We start from the raw sequence: 24025 nt of genomic DNA on the forward strand, positions 1-24025 counted from the left end.
GTGAGCATGTGCAGACGTCAATAATGATTCATTAGTTGTGATGAGTCAGCTGCGGACACAATCGAGCTCTCCGAATAAATATTTAGCGGCTCAGGGTCCGTAAGCGCCCGTGTTTGATTTGATCACTTCAAGGACGAGCGCGACGTGACTCCAACGCACAAGCGCCGACGGCCGGCTATTATGAATGCAGCATCATTTACAGAACTCACATTCGCACGCTTGGTTTGAGAGTGAATCTCTGGGAGTGATGCAGCAGACGCTCTGTTTGCACCCACAGCATCCTTCAAGCAGACGCCATTTCAGACTGATTTAGACCAATCAGCTCACATTTACACAGACGAGCGCCGCTTCATCGGTTTAGTGCTCAGATACACACCGTGTCACAGAATATGATCTGAACGATCAGCACCTGACGAACCTGCTAATGAGGACTCAACCACTCCACAAACAAACATCACATCAACATTATGCATTTAGATATCAACTTGCTGGATGAAATACAAACTAACACATGTCAGAAACTTCTCCAGATGAAATGTTTGATTCTGTTAATATTTCATCAGGAGACAGACACACAGAAACAGTTATGAAACCTAAAATATTAAATGTGACACCGGATCACAAAACCAAGGGTCAATTTATAGGACAATATTTGGCTGAGATACAACTATTTAAAAAATCTGGAATCTGAGGGTGCAAAAAAAAAAATCTAAATATTGAGAAAATTAAGTTTTGCATTTCTGAAACAATATGTTGAACTCCAAAGTTTTAACCTTCCCAAAAACAGAATTAACAGAGAGTTTGTTGAGTAAACATAAACTAAAACTAAATTAGAACAAATAAATAAATGAACTAAAACTAATAAACATTTTAGTCAAAAGATTCTTGGCATGGTAGCTTTTCTGCCGAATATTCAAACCGGTCATTAGGGACTACAGCTGGACAGATAGATTTGATTATAATGTGATGAAAAGCATCTTCTGGTTAGTTTACCAGTTCAGGCTAACATTTAGCTAAATGACTTGCATGGTTTTACATGTTGTACATAACAGCCGTCACATCTGCTATGCTCAAATTTTACTTTGACAAGCCAAAAACAGTTTTTAGAGTAAATGGGTGCCTTCCACTCCCCCATGTGTTTCTCCTTTTCACAGTCTGACAGAAATGATGTGTGCTTCCAAAATACATGCTCACATGAGAGTAAAAGCATACAGTTGCCAAGATACTGGAGGTGGCTCAACTTACCCCACTATCTCCTATTCAACAAACATTACTCAGTAAATATACATCCATGACATTTCTTCAAAAAAAAAAAAAGCCTCTGGCTGTGTCCACATAAAATGACCATATTTATACATGCCTTTCCCTACACTTTAAAAGGTTTTCACCAGATTCAACTTCAAAACTTAAGTTCAGCAGCTGCCTTAAAATTTTAAGTTAAATCAGCTTAAAACTACAAGTCATTTTAACTCAAATAAAATAAAATGAGTTGATTTAACTTGTGAGTTGAAATGACTTAAGTTGATTTAACTTACCATTTTAAGGCAGCTGCTAAACTTGATATTTTAAGTTGAAATTGGTGAAAACGTTTTACAGTGTAGGTTTACAGGTTTAGGGCCAAAGTTACTGTTTTTCCCGGTACTTTAGCCTACTTGTGTAATAACAAAAACATTTATTTCAGTGAAAAAATAAGTCCAAAACTCTGTATTTCTACATTTTGAACAATAGGGCTCTACAATCTTTAGCTTTTTTCAGAAATTCTGGTGTGTTTTAATTTTTCTGATAATCAAATGAAAGCATAAACATTTACTTATTTTTAATCAAATAAAATATAAACCATTTTATTTTTTGTCAAACAAACAGAGGTTTACTTACTGTTAAAATTAATACATGGAAGAAAACTTATATTCAGTTAAAAAGGTTTTAATAATAATTGTAGTATTTTTTTCTATAATTAAGTGTTTAATCTAATTTTTTTCTATGTTTAAGTGTTGTAATATTTATTTTTGATCATATATATTGTTTTATATAAAATATTTAAATAGGAATATATAAACACCTACATTATACTGTACAAAAGTAATACAAGACTAACATTGTTCTGTTACATGTTAAACAGGACTTTTATTTTGACAGGTTGCCTTGAAGTTTCTGTGTGTTTACAGTATGATATGATGCTAGTTTTATCAAATAAATCTGTAAAATTAACAAGAAGTGACACTCACAGCAGCTTTGGAGATTGAGTTTATCTGTTCATGTGAGATGCAAAGGCCAAAAATTACCGGAAGCATCACGTGTGCTTCAGTATGTGTGTAGTAAAAAAAATTAAAAAAAAAACGTTTCTCCGCCATTCATACATACAGACAGTAGGGATGCACTGAATATTCGGCCACCGAAAATTTTCGGACGAAAATGGCCCAAAAGTGCATTTTACTGATATTAATTTAGTCCCCTAATATTTTTCTTGTGCCCCGAACATGGTGGGAAAAAAATAAATAAAAAGAAACATATTTTGTGTAAGGTTTATTTTTGAAAGTCGGTTCTTGAAATAAAGCTCTTCATTTTCATTGATGACTGCAGTGTTATTAGGGGTTAAGAAAGTCTTAATTATGATTTCAGGTGGTCTCAAATGTGGGACTGAAAGACAAGAATTGCGATGAAACTTCAAAAGGCTATCCATTGAATAAATATGAGCGCTGTACGTTTCAAAGTCATTTGCTGCACTGCTTTTGGTCAATATTGTAATCACGATTATTTAAATGATTATGATAGGGTCCAAAACTCTATATAGTGATTCATTTAAAGGTAGCAATACAGGGAGAAAAAAGATTGCTTTAAAAAAATACTAAATATTTGTATGCGAATCTAAAGTAGTCTAAAAATACTACAGAAATTTTATGTAATTATTTGAATGTAAATAAAACAGGGTCTTCACTGTAATAGTTAAACATGCTTTGAGTCTTATTAAAACTACAAACGTCCTTCATTCAAGAGCAGTGAGTGATTTTTCTCTTTGTATTATTTTCATAGTAGGCACAGAGACGGCAGGAGGAATATATTGTGTTGCCGCTGTACCACACGGGTCCAATATACTGTTACACACGTATTTTAATAAATCAAGCACGTCACGTTTTATGAAAGTCACGTTACATGATTTAGCTGATTTGCATGTGAAATCAGACTTTTATGGAGGAGCGAAAGCGCACCACTGGAAAGGGTCGCCCTCCTAAAATAATGGCAGGGAAAACACTGTATGACAAAACATCTACTGGAGGATGTAGATGAGAGGAAGTGATTAATTGCACATTTGTCCCTACAGTCACCTCTGATGTTTCTCATCAACACAATCACATTTGTGCTCAGCTGATCATAGAGATGAAACACTGGAGGACAAAGAACAACAGCTGAGAACATCAGACAGAGACAGAACAGAGATCAGTCACATGACGTCACCGCAGCCAATCAGACAGCAGATGTGAGATTTAGTACCATGAACCCTGCACTCTGTTACAGACCAATCCGACCTTAGCGACCGTTGCCATGTGCCACTTAATCTGACGTTTCTCTCTTTTCTAATGTACATCTACAGAGTGTGTTTGTAGAGTTTTAAACAGAAATCACCAACTGAAGGATGATGATGATGATGATGATCACTGCTGACATTAATTGCTGTCGTTAAGAAGCCGCCCGTCGGCTAATTACTAAACGAGTTCAGCTCTCCGCGGGTCACCAGACTCCACCAGACCGTCCGCGTCCAGCCTGATGATGGACAGGAAGTGACATCAGCTGATGTGAACATGTCAGCACTGGTCTGATCAGACTGACAGCACTGTTACACTAACACTAGAATAAACACACTACAACACAGAACAATGAAGAGCTCTGCTGTTATCACTGCATACTGATTCACAGCAAAACAGCACACAGTATTTAATAGAAGCCTTCGGGATGACCTCATTTACATGGAAATCAGTCTGTGTGTGTGTGTGTGTCACAGCTGCAAATGAAAACACACAAATCTTTCAGCCCTGAATTCTGTATTCAAAGCCAAACTGACCCAGCAGAAAGAAGCCCCTGTGTTTGTGTGCTCCTGAGCATTTGTGAATGTGTGTGTGTGTGTGTGTGTGTGTGTGTGTGTGTGTGTGTGTGTCAAGTCACCTTTATTTCTATAGGTCCTTATACAATACAGGCTGTCAAAGCAGTTTCACAGTGATGAACAGGAAAACAGTGATTCAATGATGCAAGAATGAAGCAGAGGCAGAATTTAATTCTGCTGTAAAGCAGCTCTAAAGATTTGTGAGAGTGTGAGTGTGTGTTATTGAGTGTGTTTGCATGTTTCAGCATGTGTGTGTGTGTGTGTGTGTGTGTGTGTGTTATTTAGGGATGCACCGAATGTTCAGCAACTGAAATTATTCGGCCAAAAATAGCCAAAAAAAGGCCAAATAAATGATAGCGAACAATGAGGTGAGGTGATCAAATAGAGGTGCACTAATGATCAAACATGTGTTCAGTGTGGAAGCATTTAAAACTGTCTGAGAAAGACACCAAACTCATTCCCAGCAGCGACAGCGAGAGACTGTTTAGAAGCGCATCGCATGTCTTCATGAGGAGAGAAAGGTTACTGTATGATGACTGAAATCATCCATTAGTCAATCAACTCCAGAACGTTCTGTTGTCTAATACAGGGGTTCCCAAACTTTTCAGCTCACGACCCCCAAAATAACCGTGCCAGTGGCTCGTGACCACCACTATCCTCGGAAGTGTTTAAAATATACAAACTTTGCGCGCAACGGCGCACATGGGCCAATAGGCCTATCCAAACATCTGCATGTCAACACAAAAGAGCACAACGGTCTAACAACTAGGGCTGGTCCGAATACCATTTTTTGAGCTTCGAAGCTTCGGTGGGAGGGGCTGAACATATTCTTCTCTCTAATAAAGGCAGGAATCTCTGTATGTCTTTCTGTTTGCATTTTTATTATGTCGAGAACAGTTCATCCAAACGATTTTTGCTGTGGACCCAAGGGAGTGCAGTGTGGCATTTTGGTGCAATATGGACACAACACACGTTCAGAATTAATAAATTGTAATAGAACATTGCTAGCTGGATGATGAGCGCCTCACGCAGGCAGAGCTTATATGCTTCATGAACGGACACCGCGCTAGTGATACAAAACACACAGGTCTGTTAAGTGCAATACTTTTAATAAGGTAGCCTAACAATGTTTAACAAACAAATCACTCCCAAATCAGAAATTAGCACAGTAATTACTGGCACCGTAAAGGGTAGGCTATTTAAATAAAAGAAGAACGAAAAAAATGGCGCGGTGTTTATATATAAATAAATGATTCATATCTAAATTATTTATAAATAAATATATATATATACATTATATATAACGTTTGTGTATATAAGCCTATATAAAATACACAGCCAATGTATATTATGTTGAAACCCAAAATAAATGAGGCCCAAACATTATTAACAAACGTGCGTGTTTATTTGAGCACTTCCGTCAGTGAACAAGCAGCCTACAAAACGCTAAAATAAATCAAATAAATAATACATTTAAATATGAATCTAGCCTAAATAAGAATGTTAAATCGGCTATTTAAGAAACATTCGTTGCAAACATTACTAAAACCTCTCCCGGATCTTCTCCGACAGCTGATCAGAATTACTGGCCCGAGTCCGACTGGAACCGCTCTTGTTTCTCTTTCTCTTCCCCATTGCACAGCTGCTGTTTTTAATAGCAAAGTGATTACATTTATTTATGCATTAAAAACACATGCCTGACTCAAGAGGGGGCTCTTAAAAATGACCAAAGAATATTATTTTACTAACTTATTTATTTTACGTTAAATTGTGGTTTGCTGGTAGGCTATAATGTCTACTAGAATGGTAAAAATGTTCAGTGTTAAGTAAATATTTACAAATTGTTATTTTGAAATTATTTTTTTCTTTGAAAAGCAAGACAAAACTATAAAAAGCAAATATTGGCTATTTAATTTATGCAATGGTGAAATAAAATGGCAAAATACATGTGGGAAAAACACACACAAAAAAAAACGTGTTTAGTAATCGGCCTTCGGCCCAGTGTTTAATTTTGTTTGGTTTTGGCTTTGATCAAGAATTTTCATTTCAGTGCATCTCTAGTGTTATTCATCCGAAGTGAGTGTATATATATGTGTGTGTGTGTGTGTGTGTGTGTGTGTGTGTGTGTGTGTGTGTGTGTGTGTGATTCATCTGAAGGATGCGTCTGTCACGACTAACAGCAGAAGAGCGTTCACACTTGTGGTGTGTTTTACCTTGATCTGGTGCAGGTCATCGAGAAACAAACGCTGAAGGCTGTTTATCAAACTCAAGCAGAACGAATGAAACGTTCGCAGCAGAGAAACGAGTGAAAGACGAGAGGATAAAGAGTGCACGCTGAACGAACGGAGGAGAAACAGGAAGTGTGAGCAGCATCTGTCTTCTTTGAAGTGGAGGCGATGTGAAAACAGCATTATCAGCACACACACATGCAGCAGCGTGAGAGACACGCATGTAGAGACACAATCACAAACACCAGACACCTGCTTCATCAACTCTACAACAAAATACTGAAAAAATCCTAAATAACAATAATAATACATATAAATTAAAAATGTGCATAAATATGCATGTATTGATCACAAAAAAAACAACTACAGGTTACATTTTTTAAGGGTTGTTTCTCACGTCTGTGTTTGGATTCTGTCTTTTATTCTACAATTGTCTAGTCACCAACATGCTGTTTTAATAAACCCTTCTACAGGAAACAGGAAGTCCTCCGATGAAGTGACTCAGAGTCGTATGCTAATGCTCCAGCGTGTCTCCATATTACTTAGCGACCAATTAAGCCGACTAAACCAACAGGGAGACCTCGAAAAACCAATTAATCACCACAATAAATCAGCCAATTAAGAGATGAGATGAAATTAACATCAAATTACACGCAGGAACAGATAATGAAGACGGCGTGTCCTCAGCGCACACACACTTACACACATTCACACACACACACACACACACACACACACACACACACACACACACACACACTAATACACACACACACACACACACACACACACACACTAATACACACACACACACACACACACACACACCGATCAAACAAACGGCTGTAAACACGGCGGCTTCAGCTCTAAAGCAGCTCAGATGAGATCAGACTCACAGACGCAAACACCAGTGTGCTTTAATTCCCATATAACACCTCAGTCAGTGTGTTCATTAAAGTCAAACAGTGGACCCCTCTCACACTTCTGTGTTTGTAACGCACACAACACGGAAACCACATTTACTCCAACAGCGACAGAAAAAATCCTTTTGTATTCTGCTTTGGATAAAAGCATCTGCTAAGTGCATGAATGTAAAAAAAGCATACATTTGAAATGCATGTTAAATTATTAAACAATTATAAATTATATATATATTTATATTATACATAGCATATTTAAATATTTTAAATATTTTAAATAAACACATTTTAAATTACTTCTACAAATGTGGCCTTCAACCACAAAACCAGCAATAAGGTTAAATTATTTCAAATTGAGATTTATACATTAAAAGCTGAATAAATAAGCTTTCCATTGATGTATGGTTTGTTAAGACACAGAGATACAACTCTTTGAAAATCTAGAATCTGAGGGTGCAAAAAAAAATCTAGATATTGAGAAAATCATCTTTAAAGATGTCCGAATTAAGTTCTTAGCCATGCTTATTACTAATCAAAAATTAAGTTTTGATTTTTTTTTTTTTTTTTTTTTTTATTTGAAAATATCTTCATGGAACATGATATCTTTATTTGTTAACATTAATGCATTAACTATTTATTAATCTTTGTTAATGTAAGTTAATAAAAATACAGTCATTTATTGCTAGTTCATATTAGTTCACAGCACATTAACTGATGTTAAACACAACCTGTGATTTTAATAATGCATTAGTTAATGCTGAAGTTAAGTTAACAACGATTAATAAATGCTGGAAAAGTATTGTTCATTTTTATGTGCAAAGTGTTACTATTAACAGAAAAAAAATATATATATATATATATATATATATATTTTTTTTATATAAATATAACATGATGTTAATTATTGTGAAAATGCATGGTATACTTTGTATACTGTATATATTTGTTATATAAATCATACAAATTAGAGCTATACATCATTGGAAACTGTTAAGTGTGTAGTTTTATTTGTGCACACTCACAAGAACAACAGAACGTTGTACTTGTTTTAGAATAAAGAAAACAAACAGGGTGATTTCTCTGTTTTCTCTGTCTCCGCGAACTGCTTTTAGAAATGCGTCACTTAAATCGTTCAAACTCGGTGAATACTCGGCACACAAACAGAAAAGTGGTATCTACAGAAAGCTTGAGAGTTATGCTTTTAAACAAAGTTTTATCGAAAACAAATATTCTGTGATAAAGTAATCCATATGAAACCAAGGAGATGTCTAGTCTATCCAGTTGCAGCTAATTATTTTTTAATTTGATCACTTCCACGAGCGAAGTCCTATTGATATTCAAATTAGCCATGTGCTACAAGGACCGGAGTATCTGTACACCAGGAAACTCCCACTTCACCGCAAACAAAGCAACTCCACTTTTCAAGTTCATCTTGGTTACAGTTCGTTTCTGAATGAAGACGTGCTGTGAGGAATAAGACCTATATTTACCTCGATCAGAAGAAGGATGAGGAGACATTTACATGAGTAAGGGGCCGATCACACCGAACGCGTCGTTTAGTTCTAAAAACGAGAGGCGCACAGCACTGCCATTTTTTTGGTGACTTTTAAAAAAGAGCAGTGTGCTGCGTTTTTTTTATGTTGCTAGGCAACGACCAAAACAGCTGTCCTGTCAGTCAAATCAAAGGATTACAGCGCGAGTGCTCTAAAATCTTTGGTTTTTGCTGTTAAGTAAACTGTCATATTAGCAGAAACCAGGTTACCCAGAAGGCCTGCCTCTGCATTCATTCGATTGGACAATGTTAAAAAAATGTTGTTGTTTTTTTTGTTTTTGTTTTTTTAAGTGCACGCACTTAAATATCAGGTAAGATTTACTTGTTTCATTTGTTGAACTGAATTCAGAAAAAGTTTTCCGAAATGCCACAAAGTCTGTGCACATCTGTGTGGTTAGATCAGGGAGCTCAATAATGTGTCTTTGACCTTCATTATGTATGTTTTGATTATACTGTGTTGTAAATAAAATACAAATAATCTAAAACTCAACATTCTTTGAGTCTTCTCACATTGCTCCTTACCTGCTAGTCAAGTCAGTCATGAATAGTTCAGTCATAAGTGGCTCAGAAACCAACACTTGTTTGTTTTACATTTTTATCCAGTTCTTATGTAAAAGTGTCTGAACTTTTTGCTCTGATCAGATAATGAGTGATGGAGGAGATGTTGAGTGCAGTGCATTGTGGGAGTTCTGGCTAATGCAGTATGCCATGAATTACTGCATGAGCACAGTGCGTTACTTGTAATGCGTTACCCTCAACACTGATTATGTGTCATCAGAGTGTGAGAAAGGTCCATTAATCACGCTGGGCTTAAAACCACTACAGAAGCCAGTTCAGACCTGAAATGATACAAAAGAACCTCTACTGCTAACTAGAGTCCATAGGAGCGTGCGCAGCAGAAGAAGACGGCGGTGGCGGAGTGTGTACTCACGATCGCTGCAGAATGAGCCCCCGTAGGACGTCATGGTGCAGTCGCACGAGAAGCCCTCCCACTGCTGCAGACACACCCCCTGATGATGACACGAGTCCTCCGTACAGGTGGTGCTGGGTCCTGGGACACACACGAGACACAAACACAGTCTCAACACCAGTCACTCTGAGCGGGACACAATGAGAGGAAACACATGCTGCTGATAGTGAACGTGAGACGCAGCGCTGGAAGGATGAACATGATAATAGAGTTTACCGTGAGCGATCTGCGGTCAGGCAGGTACACATCACACCACACACAATTTCACATTCCACAAATCACATCCCAGCGGGACACAAACACACAGCCTCCTGAACCGAGTTAATGTCACCGCTGAACTGAATAAATACAAACAAACACTGAGATCTGATGAGACGGTTGGGATTCAGCACATCTTCAGTCTAATGATCATCACACTGAGATCTGACAAAACTAACACACTCATTAACACCGCAGATCTGGAGAAGATACATTTACCTGAACGATCACCGAAATAAACCTGAATGACACTTCGCTCATTCATCAGACGCACAAACACACACATTCACAATCAGGATAGTTCTGATCACACTAAAGCTTCAACAGCTGTGTCAACTAGAGCTGTGCCATATTGACAAAAAATAATATCTTGATATTTTATGGATAACAATAATTAGACAATAGTTTGCTGTGTGTGTTATTGTGCTTAAAGGAGTAGTTCACTTTCAGAACAAACATTTACAGATAATGTGTTCACCCCTTTATCATCCAAGATGTTCATGTCTGTCTTTCTTCAGTCGGAAAGAAATTATGTTTTTTGAGGAAAACATAGGATTTCTCTCCATATAGTGGACTTCTATGGTGCCCTGAGTTTGAACTTCCAAAATGCAGCTTAAAAGATCCCAGCTGAGGAGGAAGGGTCTCATCTAGTGAAACGATTGGTTATTTTCTAAAAACGTTTACAATTCATATACTTTTTTATCTCTACACAGAGTACACACAGAGCTAGACAAGACGAGCATTTGAGGTTAAAAAGTATATAAGTTGTCATTTTTTTTTTTTTTTTTTAAATAACCAATCGTTTCACTAGATAAGACCCTTCTTCCTCGGCTGGGATCGTTTAGAGCCCTTTGAAGCTGCATTTTGGAAGTTCAAACTCAGGGCACCATAGAAGTCCACTATATGAAGAACAATCCTGAAATGTTTTTCTCAAAAAACATAATTTCCTTACGACTGAAGAAAGAAAGACATGAACATCTTGGATGACAAGGGGCTGAGTACATTATCTGTAAATGTTTGTTCTGAAAGTGAACTACTCCTTGAAGGACTACTGTGCTCACTCCTAAAGTGTGTGATATTCGTCATATTCTGTGTGGTCAGCTCACAGCAATGATAACAATTATTCCTTTCCAATAAGTTTAAATTGATTTTACCTTTATAAAGCCATTTTGTTCTAAAAGTGTGCATCATCTTCTGAGTCAAATTCTCCAAATAAATTTTAAAATTTACCAACTAAATTAAATCCGTATCAGCAAAATTCACCTTTGCAGAAGTTGCATATTAAGTTGTATTTAGATGAATTTACGCATTAATGCAGCTATATTTGAAATTATTTTAAAGGTGAAAATAAAACCACAGCAAGACGCTATTAATAAGTGAGTCATTGCAACTGAACCGAATCATTTTAACAGTTGATTCATTCAGGAACGAAACACCGTTGTGTTGCTCAGAGACGCAAAACAGCACTGTGGCTGTGTTTGGAATAATTTTTGTTGGCGAAATAGAGCAAAAACAGGAAATATTCCATCTAAAACTAAGTCTCTTAATATTACCTTCTTGTTTATTGAACTGTTGTAAAAAATAATAATAATAATAATAATCAACAACACATTTGTAGTCATGCTGATTTTTGAAGGAAAAAACAACACTCTTTGTGTGATTAACTATATGATACAAATGTATACATTTTCTGCCCTCATATCTCCAATTATGTGATCATTCTAAACACATTTTCATAAACTAAATCATGCAGTGAAAGAACGCACTCTAAATGCGTATTCGCTAGACTTTATCACGTAATGTAACGTTATGCGGGCACTCTGTAGATGTGTTTTGTTTGTTTTTTGCTATATCACACATCGTTAAAACAACAGTTAGGATATTATCGCAGAGGATATACACACACCTCTAGTGTCAACTTAGTCAAAGAGAGACCAAGCTTGTACATAAACGTCAATATTGCACTCATAACACCTGTGTAGTGTACATAAACCATGTGATTTATTACATCTATCATGGTTTCCACAAACATTGTGCAGCACAACTGTTTTCTACATTGATAATAATCAGAAATGTTTGTTGAGCAGCAAATCAGTACATTAGAATGATTTCTGAAGGATCATGTGACGCTGAAGACTGCAAGATGCTGAAAATTCAGCTGCGCATCACAGCCATCAATTACATCTTAACAGATATTCACAGAGAAAACAGCTCTTTGAAATTGCATTAATATTTGACTGGTTTTACTGTATTTTTGAAAAAACTGCAGCTTCAGTGAGGCTTCTTTTAAAAACATCAACATTTAAAATCCAGCTTTGATCACAGCAATCAATTACATCTTAACAGCTATTCACATAAAAACATTTCTAAAACAATTCTAATAATATTTCACAGTTTTTACTGTATTTAGATCAAATAAACGCAATAGTGGTGAGCAGAAGAGACTCTTTCAAACACTTTTGCTGAATGAATGTGATTAGACGCAGTGAAAGTGTATCAGTGTTTTTGCCAGAGAGAGTGAGTTTGTGTATGAAAGTCTCTGAACTGAGTGGCATATTTGTATATAATATTGCAATAAATGTGTCATTTTAAGTGCAAAGACAGAAAAGGTTTTGCCATCTATTTCGGCGGTGCTCAGCGGCACGATTAAATGAAACCTCTGAAGCGTGATTGGATATTATTCTAATTGAGTGTTGAGTTGATTGTGTTCTAATCACATGCTAATGACTCGTCTGTGAGGCTCAATCCAACTCTACTTCATTACTGCCCTTTATTTCACACAGACACTCACGTTTACCGCTTCCGCCTGTGTGTCTGTGCAAAGCTGTTTGAATGTGAAATTACAAGCTAAAAACAAATATTAATTTTGAGCTCATCTAATTGATTATATTCTAAAAGCACAGAGCAATTTTAAAAGCTGAAGTAAAGGAATCACACACTTATTGACTTGCAATAAGCAAAGCAATAAATGATTTTCCATTGCTTTAACTTTTTTTGTTTTGAGTTTTATGAGATTCAACTTAATAATTTGTCAGTTTCATATATTTTAAGTTGAAATTGTTTGGATATCCAATGATGTGCATGCACTACAGTCTAACTTGTTGAATTAAGCATGAAATGCTGAAGTAGAAAGACTGAAAGAGTATTTTCTTGTAAAACATACTCCAGTAATCTTTGTCTGCAACTTCAAAACATTATTTTTTACAGTGTTGCTTTATAGCGACACACTTTCTCATTTACTGGATCGATTTGAGCACAACAAAGCCAGCCAGTCCCTTCTGAACACATTTACACCTGTGCTATGCTGTATTGTCATGTTTGTGTTTGAGAAGCAAAGCTGAAATAAACCCCAATGATTCTCTAGTTCCTTTAAATGGTACAAACAATTGCATCTATTTAATATCTAAGAGTGTCAGTACATCTGGAACAGCGTTATGGTGCCGGCCGCGTCTGCTGAAGTCTGAATGTGTGTTTGGCAGCACAGATGACAGGCTGATCGCACGCCGTAATCATGTTGTTTTTGCGGAGAGAGCGAGAGACACTGGAGTGAAATGAGACGGAGTCCGTGGGGAAATCACACACAGAATATCACAGCAGACTGTTTCCAGCGACTACAACGCTTTCTGAAACACATTAGAGCACCAATCCCGTGCTTTCTGTTGTGAGATCTAATATGCATGATGAAGTGTTATCTAACATACAATTAGCATTAAAAATGTAACCTTCCCAACTCTAGCCAACAACATCACATCATCTGAATATCCGCCCAGCTATCTATCTACTATTGAAATATTTGGGGTAAATATTTTTTATTAATACTTTTATTAATCAAGGACACATTAAACTGATTAAAAGTGCCAGTAAAAACATTTATAATGTTACGAAAGATTTCTATTTCAAATAAATGCTGTTCTTTTGCACTTTCTATTCATCTGTGAATCCTGGAAAATAAAAGGTATCACAGTTTCCCCAAAAAGGCTTTTACATTTGACGAAAATATAACTTTTTATATTAAAAACAAACAAGCAAGCCCTGCCCAGATTTACAAAGCAACGCAAAAGTAAGTAACACATTACTTTCCATAAAAAGTAACTAAGTAATGTAATTAGTTACTTTTTTTAAGGGAGTAACTCAATATTGTAATGCATTACTTTTAAAAGTAACTTTCCCCAACACGGTCCACTACTGATGTCAGAACAAAAATGAACAATCTAATTCGTTAAGAATGCATCAACTTTTATATTTGTGATGTTACAAAATAAATAAATGCTGTTCTTTTTAACTTTGAAATAAACTGAGTCACAGTTTTAATAAAAATATTGTGCAGCACAACTGTTTTCAACATTTGATAATAATCAGAAATGTTTGTTGAGCAGTAACTCAGTATATTAGAATGATTTCTGAAGGATCACATACAAAACAGCTGTTTTATTGCAATAATTTCACATTTTTCTGTATTTTTGACATAACTGCAGCGTCCGTGAGCAGAAGAGACAAAAAATCAACATTTAAGAGTTCGAGAAATATTACCGATCGCTACGTAGGTCGATCATATTCTCCATAAACTCGCTAAAACAAGGTTTAAAGACTAAAAATCCTGATATACTGTATAACAGATGATATATCACACGTATGCTCGTCACAGACGCACTAAAGCGCGTGCGCGTGATGGACCGTTGGTTGTCCCACTGATCTATAATACAGAAAATTATATATTATAAAGATCATTTGATGTCCCTCAAGTTTCAGTATAACCGAATAAATCGCAACCATTTTTACAACTAACCAAGGTTATTACCAGAATCAACATCTTTCCGAAGCTTATAGGCCAACACAGAGTAAATAAATCGCATAACACACCTTTTGGAAAAGTTGAAACTCCTCAAAACTGTCGATCCGTTCGGGTTGGACATCTTTGATCGCGTTAAATCCATCTTAAACGCTGAACTAACTTGATTTCCGTTAATAAATATGTCAAGGCTGTCTGTGAGGCGTAGAAACGTTCAAAACAGATCGCTACAGGTCGCCGCAGGCTCACCAAAAAAAAAACGCGATTTGCCTAACTACCACAACATTTGAAAAATTACGTTTTTTTTGTCATTTGTATTTTAATATTTAAGAACAGAAATGTAAACGAATATTTTCGCTTGATAAACAAAAAGTATTTGTCAGGTAAAATATTTATCAAGTTTATCTGAGGTGGGGGCGTGGTCGGGGGCGGAGTCTTGGCCAGCGATCGACAACAAACACAAATATAGGTCTCTGCAGAACAACAAGAAGGTTTTTTCCAATTATTGGGCGTTTTCAAACCGGGCTAGGCATTTTCCAACCATCCATTCAAGACCGTACGGAAGCCTGTACATAAGCGGAAATGCGTTGTTATTATTATTTCTCGTTTTTTCATGATTTTTACTATTATGTCGATATCGCGACAACATTTATGTCAAAATAAAATATGTGTATAAAATACAGGCTACAGTACCTATTTTTTTCAAAGTGTTACATTAAACTACTGAGAGATCTTTAATATGGAATTCTTTCATAAACCAAATTTCCCGTCTTTATGTTATAAGATACATATCTTGTATAATAGCCTGTTAGTGTGTATTATATCTTCTAATATTCTCTCCTACCTGCATTTCACCGCTTTCTCGCTTTATCACTCATGTCTGATGGGAAAAGCGTATTCAAGTATTAGGAATGAATCGCCCACTCAAGTTTTAGCAAACCAGGCACAGAGGTTGAAAAACGCCTACCCCATTGGAAAACGCCCAAAAATTGAGGAACGCCTTTTGTTGCTCTGCAGAGACCTCATTCTCACAACAAACGCTCTCCACACAGAAAGAGAAATAATCATACACTCGCATAATAATGAGCTCGAGAAGAGCACAACTACTTATTAATTTACAATGATTTACTAATCAGTCCCTCCAGATTTTCGCATTTTTCACCGCAAAATATTTTTAAAACGGGTCTCACAGAAACATAATTATAATTGTGTAACAGAATAACCCCGATTTTATTAGTCAAAATGTATTATTTTTTTATAAGGTGTGTGTGTGTGTGTGTGTGTGTGTGTGTGTGTGTGTGTGTGTGTGTGTGTGTGTGTGTGTGTGTGTGTGTGTGTGTGTGTGTGTGGAATACCAGTGATGTTGTGTGTGTGTGTGTGTGTGTGTGTGTGTGTGTGTGTGTGTGTGTGTGTGTGTGTGTGTGTGTGTGTGTGTGTGTGTGTGTGTGTGTGTATAAAAACCAGTGTGTGTGTGTGTGTGTGTGTGTGTGTGTGTGTGTGTGTGTGTGTGTGTGTGTGTGTGTGTGTGTGTGTGTGTGTGTGTGTGTGTGTGTGTGTGTGTGTGTGTGTGTGTGTGTGTGTTAGTGTGTGTGTGTGTGTGTGTGTGTGTGTGTGTGTGTACCTGGTATTCATCACGTTGTGGGGACCAAATGTCCCCACAAGGATAGGAATACCAGTAGATTTTGACCTTGTGGGGACATTTCTCAGGTCCCCATGAGGAAACAGGCTTATAAATCATGCACAATTAGTTTTTTTGAGGAAGTAAAAGTGTGCACAATCTCCTGTGAGGGCTAGGTTTAGGTGTAGGGTAGGTGTAGGGCCATAGAAAATACGGTTTGTACAGTATAAAAACCATTACGCCTATGGAATGTCCCCATAAAACATGTAAACCCAACATGTGTGTGTGTGTGTGTGTGTGTGTGTGTGTGTGTGTGTGTGTGTGTGTGTGTGTGTGTGTGTGTGTGTGTGTGTGTGTGTGTGTGTGTGTGTGTGTGTGAGTGAGTGTGTGTGTGTGTGTGTGTGTGTGTGTGTGTGTGTGTGTGTGTGTGTGTGTGTGTGTGTGTGTGTGTGTGTGTTAAACAAGGCGAAAGTTAATTTTGGTCTGACCTAGGTTCTCATATATTTGATTCTGCTAATGTTGTACACTCATTTAGTTTAAAGTACATTCATTGCTATTATAATAATACTTTTTTTTTTTTCATTCACAAACACAAATGCGCAAATAGTTCCCCATCTTATCCCTTTTTTTAATTAAACTAAACTTGCTTCTAATATTTCTTCATCTTATAAAGAATAAAAAAACTGAAATATTGTACTTAGGTGAGGTATTTAAAGAAAATCCATGTATTTAGATACTTTCCTTATGTGCGTTTGTTGGAATATCTTTGTATTATCATTGTAATGTCATTCACATTCTGTGTTTTTTTTTGTAACAATTTGTATTTTATTATTAATGTTTATACATTTGTGTTTGTTATTAATGTTTAATTTATAACTATTGGTCATTATTTTATGGATTTGTATGTCTTTTTATGGCTATGTTCTTCTTGTACAGTCTGTTCAAGCATTAATAAAAATAAAAAAAACAAGGCGAAAGCAAAACTGTCTCACAGGAGTCTCTCGCATAACTGCCACGGACCAGCGAGGCAATTTTCTAAAGTATTCCAGCAGAGTGTGGGTGAAGTGTTCTGTAGTCCTTGTAATAAAATGCGGATGACAAAAGAATTCTGCTGTTGACCATACAACGAGAGCAAACATCTGCGACATGTGCATCTGCTGTGGAATCACCATATCTGAGACAGACGAGCGACCGCTGGAAAACTGAATATTGTTTGATAGTGATTATTGTTTTATATAGGCGTAAAAGTGTCAAATCGACAGATATTTAGTTTATATCAAGCCTATATCCGCACAGCTTTGTGGGCAGTGCTGTTTAAAGTTAGTAACATGTTAGAAAGCTTCCTGGATACTAAAAAAAGAACTATTAAAAGCGCAGTAAAGAGAACTCAATTGTGTTATAATAACGTAACCATTGGTGAGCCGCAGAGAAGAGTTGGGTTTAAAGCTCACTCAGACCCAGCGTCGGCGCCGCGGGGGGCCTCAGGGGCCCGGAGCCCTCAGTCAGGGTGATTTGAGTCTGTGCGGCGGCCCTGAGAACATCTCCCACTCAGAAGTACACTCAGAGAGAGGGTGGATGTAGGCTGTCAAATACATGGTTTAAATACAAAATGTTTTCATTACAGTTCGGAACAGCGTTTAGAAAAATTTCTAATAAACTTTGCAAATATTGTTGAATCTTCAAATCGCTAACACTTTGCACTTCGCAGTTTGGAATAACCTAAAATGACTTGAGTATTTCGGCTGTTTGATCGCGCCTCACACAGACACTACTGTATATTCATTCTAAACAATGCAGCCATTCAGCGCCAGCACCGCTCCACTGTGCCACATTATTGCTCATTATGATTTTTTATTAGGCCTAGTTTACCACCAGCAGATGACATGGCACCCCAAACCATCACTGACTGTGGAAATTTTACACTGGACCTCAAGCAATGGGATTCTATGCCTCTCCTCTCTTCCTCCAGACTCTGGGACCCTGATTTCCAAAGGAAATGCAAAATTGACTTTCATCAGAGAACATAACTTTGGACCATTCAACAGCAGTCCAGTCCTTTTTTGTCTTTAGCCCAGGCGAGACGCTTCTGACGCTGTCTGTTGTTCAAGAGTGGCTTGACACAAGGAGTGCGACAGCTGAAACCCATGTCTTGCATACGTCAGTGTGTAGTGGTTCTTGAGCACTGGCTCCAGCTGCAGGCCACTCTTTGTCAATCTCCTCCACATTTCTGAATGGGTTTTGTTTCACAGTTCTCTCCAGGGTGCAGTTATCCCTATTGCTTGTACACTTTTTTCTACCACATCTTTTCCTTCTCTTCGCCTCTCTATTAATGTGCTTGGACACAGAGCTCTGTGAACAGCCAGCCTCTTTTGCAATGACCTTTTGTATCTTGCCCTCCTTACATTATACAAGTTTCACTTCTTGAATGGAATTAGTGAAATCAATCAACTTTTTGAAGATACTCTAATTATATGACCAGCACCTGTATATAGGCTACGTGAGCTAATAAAACTTTAATTTCAGGTTTGCTTTAAATTATTGAGTTTTGACTTGTTTATAGCTACCCTGCTGAAGAAAACAGCCTAGGCTGGTTGGCTGGCTTTAGCTGGTCATAGGCTGGTTTTAGAGGGGTTTTGGCCACTTTTCCAGCCTGGCCAGAAACCACCAGCCAAAACCAGCTAAGACCAGCCAACCAGCCTAGGCTGGTTTAAGCAGTTTTTTTTTTCAGCAGGGTAGGCCTATATTATATTATTACATAATATACTGCAATTATATTATATTTATTCATTGAAATTATAATTTTTCATTCTTGTTCTGTTCTGAATATGCGTAAATTTAAATGAGTTGCTATGGAGTATATTATTTCTAATGTTGGTACATTATAACATTCCACTGTAGGCCTGTTGGTATTGTTTATGAATGTAATAAAAAGCAACTTAGACGTGACTTTCCCTCTCAAAATCTTAAAATTTATGTATGCTTATTATTAAAAAATGCGCCAAACGAGAGTAGGCTATTAATCAGATTAAAAATTCTTACTGTCGGTTAACAAATTTGCTTTAGTATTCTTATGCTTGGCTTCCCAGATAGTAACAGAGTCTGGGCCAAATCCGGCTTACATCCGGCACTTGGCCTCATTCTGTTTTTTGTTTTTTTTATAGTCTTAATTTGTTTTTTGTTTTTTTTGTTTTTTTACTTTCTTTGGTTAGAAACGAAAGTAACTTAAAGCTATAAGTAGCTATATATAACAAAACTACAGTGGTTCCAGTAGGCTATTGTATGGACCTGTCAACACTCAAACTCCCTATTCATATATAAAACTAGGCTACATGTTATTAAATTGCATATATAAAATTATTTAATTACACTGCCCATATTCAACATATTCAAACATGGCCCACCCAAACATTGTGCATGCCCCCTCACTTTGTGCAATTTGGCACTAACCCTTTTCAGACCTGCTGTTCACTAATAGGCGTACGGACTGATTCCAACTGTTCTGATTGGTCAGAACCATAGAGAAACAGAGTTGCGACACTCCCATAGGCTTCCATAGGAACTGAGGAATGCGGAAGTAAAGCGTGTGATGGAGCGGCCAATAGTTCCAAACAACCAATAGTTCCTGCATTGAAGCCCATTCATTTCAGCTCTTCTCAAGCACAGTCGCTGGTAAATTGAAGAAATTACTGTATTTATTTACATTTTAACGCATCAGTTGACCTCTCGAAAAACTGGCCAATAGTGGTATTTTATGAAGCGTGTTATAGTTAATGTTTATCGTTAAAAAATAAACAGTTATACTGTAAATGCAGTTAGATAACGTGAGAAACACCGCAATAGCAACCATAACCAGATACTAGTTGTCATATTTTTACGTTTTTAGTCTTTTTGCAATCTTTCTCTCCCTGTGGGAGGTTGAATGAGTTTTAGTTAAGACTGCATTCAAGAAATACCAAAAAAATGTATGCTGAATGCAATTGGTTGCCTTGTGTTTTTTAAACACTATTTTCATTTTTTCTATTATGTTAAATGCCATTTTTGCTTGCCTTTTATAATATTCACTTATGTTGTATATTTGAATATCATAAAATAACATGAGTAAATTACTTTATTTATTTAACATTAAATCGTTAAATCGAAACATATGAAAAAATGAGTGTTTGATCGTGTCCAAATACACATTCAAATGTATTTAACCTTAAATATGACACTAACTGTAATATAAATACTATATTAGAAAATGTTATCTTTTAAATGGTCAGGATCATTATTGCACATATTTAGTACAAAAAAACTCAAAATATTAACTAAATAGAACTGAACTATATATTACAATTATTTAATTGAATAAAGTTACACTTAAGGTGTTTGGTCACATTTGACTGCCAAAGAGTATGAGAACATATTAATGATGTCTCTTTATCACTCCCCAGAATAAAATGTGATTGTAAAGCGTATTCAGAGAAGTTATCAATACACAATCAATGCACATTATGTGTTAATAATTACTCGAAATTGCTGCAAATATAGTAAAACTGCTGTCTACCCTACTTCAAACACTAATGTCTAAACCCATTCAAACACATTGACAGCGCGGAGTTGTTTGGAACTATAGAGAGCTCCATGAACCACGTGACCGCACAGCGGCGGCGAGATCAAAGCGTGTCGCAACTCTGTTTCTCAACGGCTCTGTGATTGGTTACTGCATCCATGTGCTTGGCTGTGATTGGTCGAAATCCTCAACACTACAAAACAAGTTGTAAATAGAAAGGTTTGACGCAGCAGGATTAGATCTGTGATCATTACACCTTCATAGATGTTTTAACCAAATTGTGAGCAGATTTAATCCTGTCAAGCCATTTATCAAATAAGAATTACTTGATTAAGGCCAAATTTGAAAAAATGTATGCATATAAGTCGAAATGTCATTTGCATTTTTTTCTTCTTTCTTAACTGTGCAGCTTGTTTAACATTGTTTAACATGCTTAGCCCATTTAATTAATAATATTTAATTTGACCTGTCGACGTTTGCTGATCTTTTACATTTTCTTTTAGACTGGAATTCCAAAATACTCAATTTTACAGCTAATATTTCTCAAACTGAGATATGAGACTAAAACCACCCGAATATGAACAGCAGGAACTCCATCTGTGTGTGGACAGATGACTGTCGTGTTTCTGACGCAGAACAGACTTCAAGATTGGATCACTGTCCTCAAGTTTCCAGGAAGAAGCTTCAGACGGTTCAGAACGCAGCAGATTCTTATCAGATCCAGACAATCTGATCATATATATATATATATAAAGCTCTCCCAGCTCCTTTAGTGATCCTCCATCCTTCACAATATAATCTGTGCCACTCTAATAACAGTTTGAGTCTTCTGTGCTGAGATCTTGACACATGACTATCTGATCCGCACGATGGTTTTTCCAGTCCCGATTATGATTATGATGATCATCTTACATAAATTGTGGAACGGAGCTCTTCTAATTTGTCAGCAAACGTTCTCAGCGCTCCGTACTTAAGCTATCTTCTATCACGCTCTGATTCATCCTCTGGAGAAACTCCAGTCCTGCTGATAGAAGCTCCAGAAGTTTCTCTAATAGACTGCAGTGTTTGTGACTTTGTCTGGAAACGGGATCTCATTAAGAGTTTAAGGTCCAGACTCTGACTCTCAAACACACAGTCGGTGTCAGCGGTTCGAAACGTCTCCGTAAACCCGACTTTCGCTCGTACATACAATGTAGGTATGAGCATTTATAATGCATGGCTTATGCTAATATGTTTAGAAATATATCCAGCAATTGTGAATGTATAAATATTAAAGAAGCAAAACAATCCAAAGATGTTTTGTATTAAGTTAAAACACGCCGAATGCAGATAATGAGCTGACCTTCTCAAACCCAATGTCTTCCACACAAACAAACAAGAGCTTAAGAGCAGCTCAACAAAGCCTTACTGCAAAACACAACAGACTCAACTGCAAACATCTGCACACCAGAGTTATTTCACTGTCACACAGATACTTTTAGAGTTTGTAATGCTCTGAATTACCTTTTAATAGTGTATTTTCTGCTTTCGTTTTAATTTCAGTTCAAGTTTGAGTATTTATTTATTTTTAAATATAGAAAAAATAGTTAAAATTAAAAATATTTTTTTCCATGGGATAATTGCAACTTGCTGTTCTTTTATATCTCACAATTGAAAAAATCTTTTTTTCAGAATTGTGAGGAGAAAAAAAGTCAGAATTGTCAGATTAAAAGTCACAAATTCCCTATATTATTTTTAGATAATAATACAAACAAATTTATCTATATAATTTTTATATAGTTATTTAGTTACTTAAAGTTAAATTAAAAGAAAATGAGAAATGATGCTTTGGCAATTAGCTAAAATTAAGTTAATTATTTTTTTTTATTATTATATTTCAGGTAACAAAAATGTGAAGTTTTGATTTTAGTTTAAATTAACAATAATGTTCATGGGCAGAAAATCATAAATCAAAGGGATGCTCCAGATTCAAACAATGGAAGCCTGTTTGAGCCATGGAATTAAAAAATTAATTAATTAATAAGCAAACAAAAACAAATTGTGACATTTTATTTCACAGTTCTGACTATTTCTCTTGCAATTCTAATTTTATGTCTCAATTCAGTTGTTTCATCATGGAAAATAAATACAAAATTGCAACTTTTTATCTCACAATTCTAACTTTTTTTCCTCATGCTTGCAAGTTCATCCCTTATAAGGGATTAATCTTATAAATTTAAGACTAGTCCTAATCTACAATGTAAATCTAAGATGTTTCAACTGAAAGAAACTTGCATTGTCTGATCTAAAAATATATAAGTGCCTTTGTTTTGTCCCAAGATGCACACCTGTAATGTTTTTTTTTCTAAGCATTTTAATAAAAATTACGTAAGGAGAGACACTGCAGGCAAAAACGCTGTTTTTTCATGCACCTGTCAAATTTGAGATTTTTGGGCTCTGTGTTTTTTTCAGACTAGTGGAAAGAAAACACCCAAAAGACACTGTTACGTGTTTCTATTATAGCACTTTATCTATTTGTGTCAATAGATTTCAATTACAATACATATTTTTAAAGGCCGTTTTCTCAAAATGAGTTTTTTCTCCTACACTGAGCCATAAATCTCCACTTCAGCAGCACTTACACACACCACACTTTACATTTGTATTCCTGTCTATATCCTGAAGGTTTTTCAGAGGGATTTGTTCATATAGAATTAGCTTGATTAGCTTTAACATTTTATTCCCCCAAAAATGGTACAACAAATACTCTGTTCAAAGTTTTTTTCTGAATTATGGAGTGACAATATGACATACCCAAAATCCCCTCTGTAAAATCATTTGACTCTAATATGTCCAAAAAATTAACAAGAATTTTGAAACTGACTTCATCCAGTGTTTAGATTTTTGTACTAGAAATGTATGCAAATTAGCTCATATTTCATTAAATAATGCTCATTTGCATATTTAAACCTAACATTTTAGAAAACTTGTAATACAAAAAATGTTTGCAATTATCAATGTAATCAATCAGCTGGGTAAGTAAGGCGATGATTTTTAGTTATT

The 24025-nt window shown here is 36.1% G+C and overlaps 1 protein-coding gene across 7 annotated transcripts in view; it reads right to left on the reverse strand.

Annotated features, from left to right (window-relative positions):
- Window positions 1–24025, reverse strand: part of nrxn2b (neurexin 2b) — a 537859-nt gene that overhangs the window by 197556 nt on the left and 316278 nt on the right. For all 7 annotated transcript variants that reach the window (XM_073836530.1, XM_073836529.1, XM_073836528.1 and 4 more), the window contains one exon: window positions 9728–9847. In XM_073836530.1, the coding sequence (XP_073692631.1) occupies window positions 9728–9847 (120 nt within the window). The remainder of the gene's footprint in view (window positions 1–9727; window positions 9848–24025) is intronic.

This window comes from Garra rufa, chromosome 3 (genome assembly GCF_049309525.1).
Source record: "Garra rufa chromosome 3, GarRuf1.0, whole genome shotgun sequence".
Lineage (NCBI taxonomy): Eukaryota > Metazoa > Chordata > Actinopteri > Cypriniformes > Cyprinidae > Garra > Garra rufa.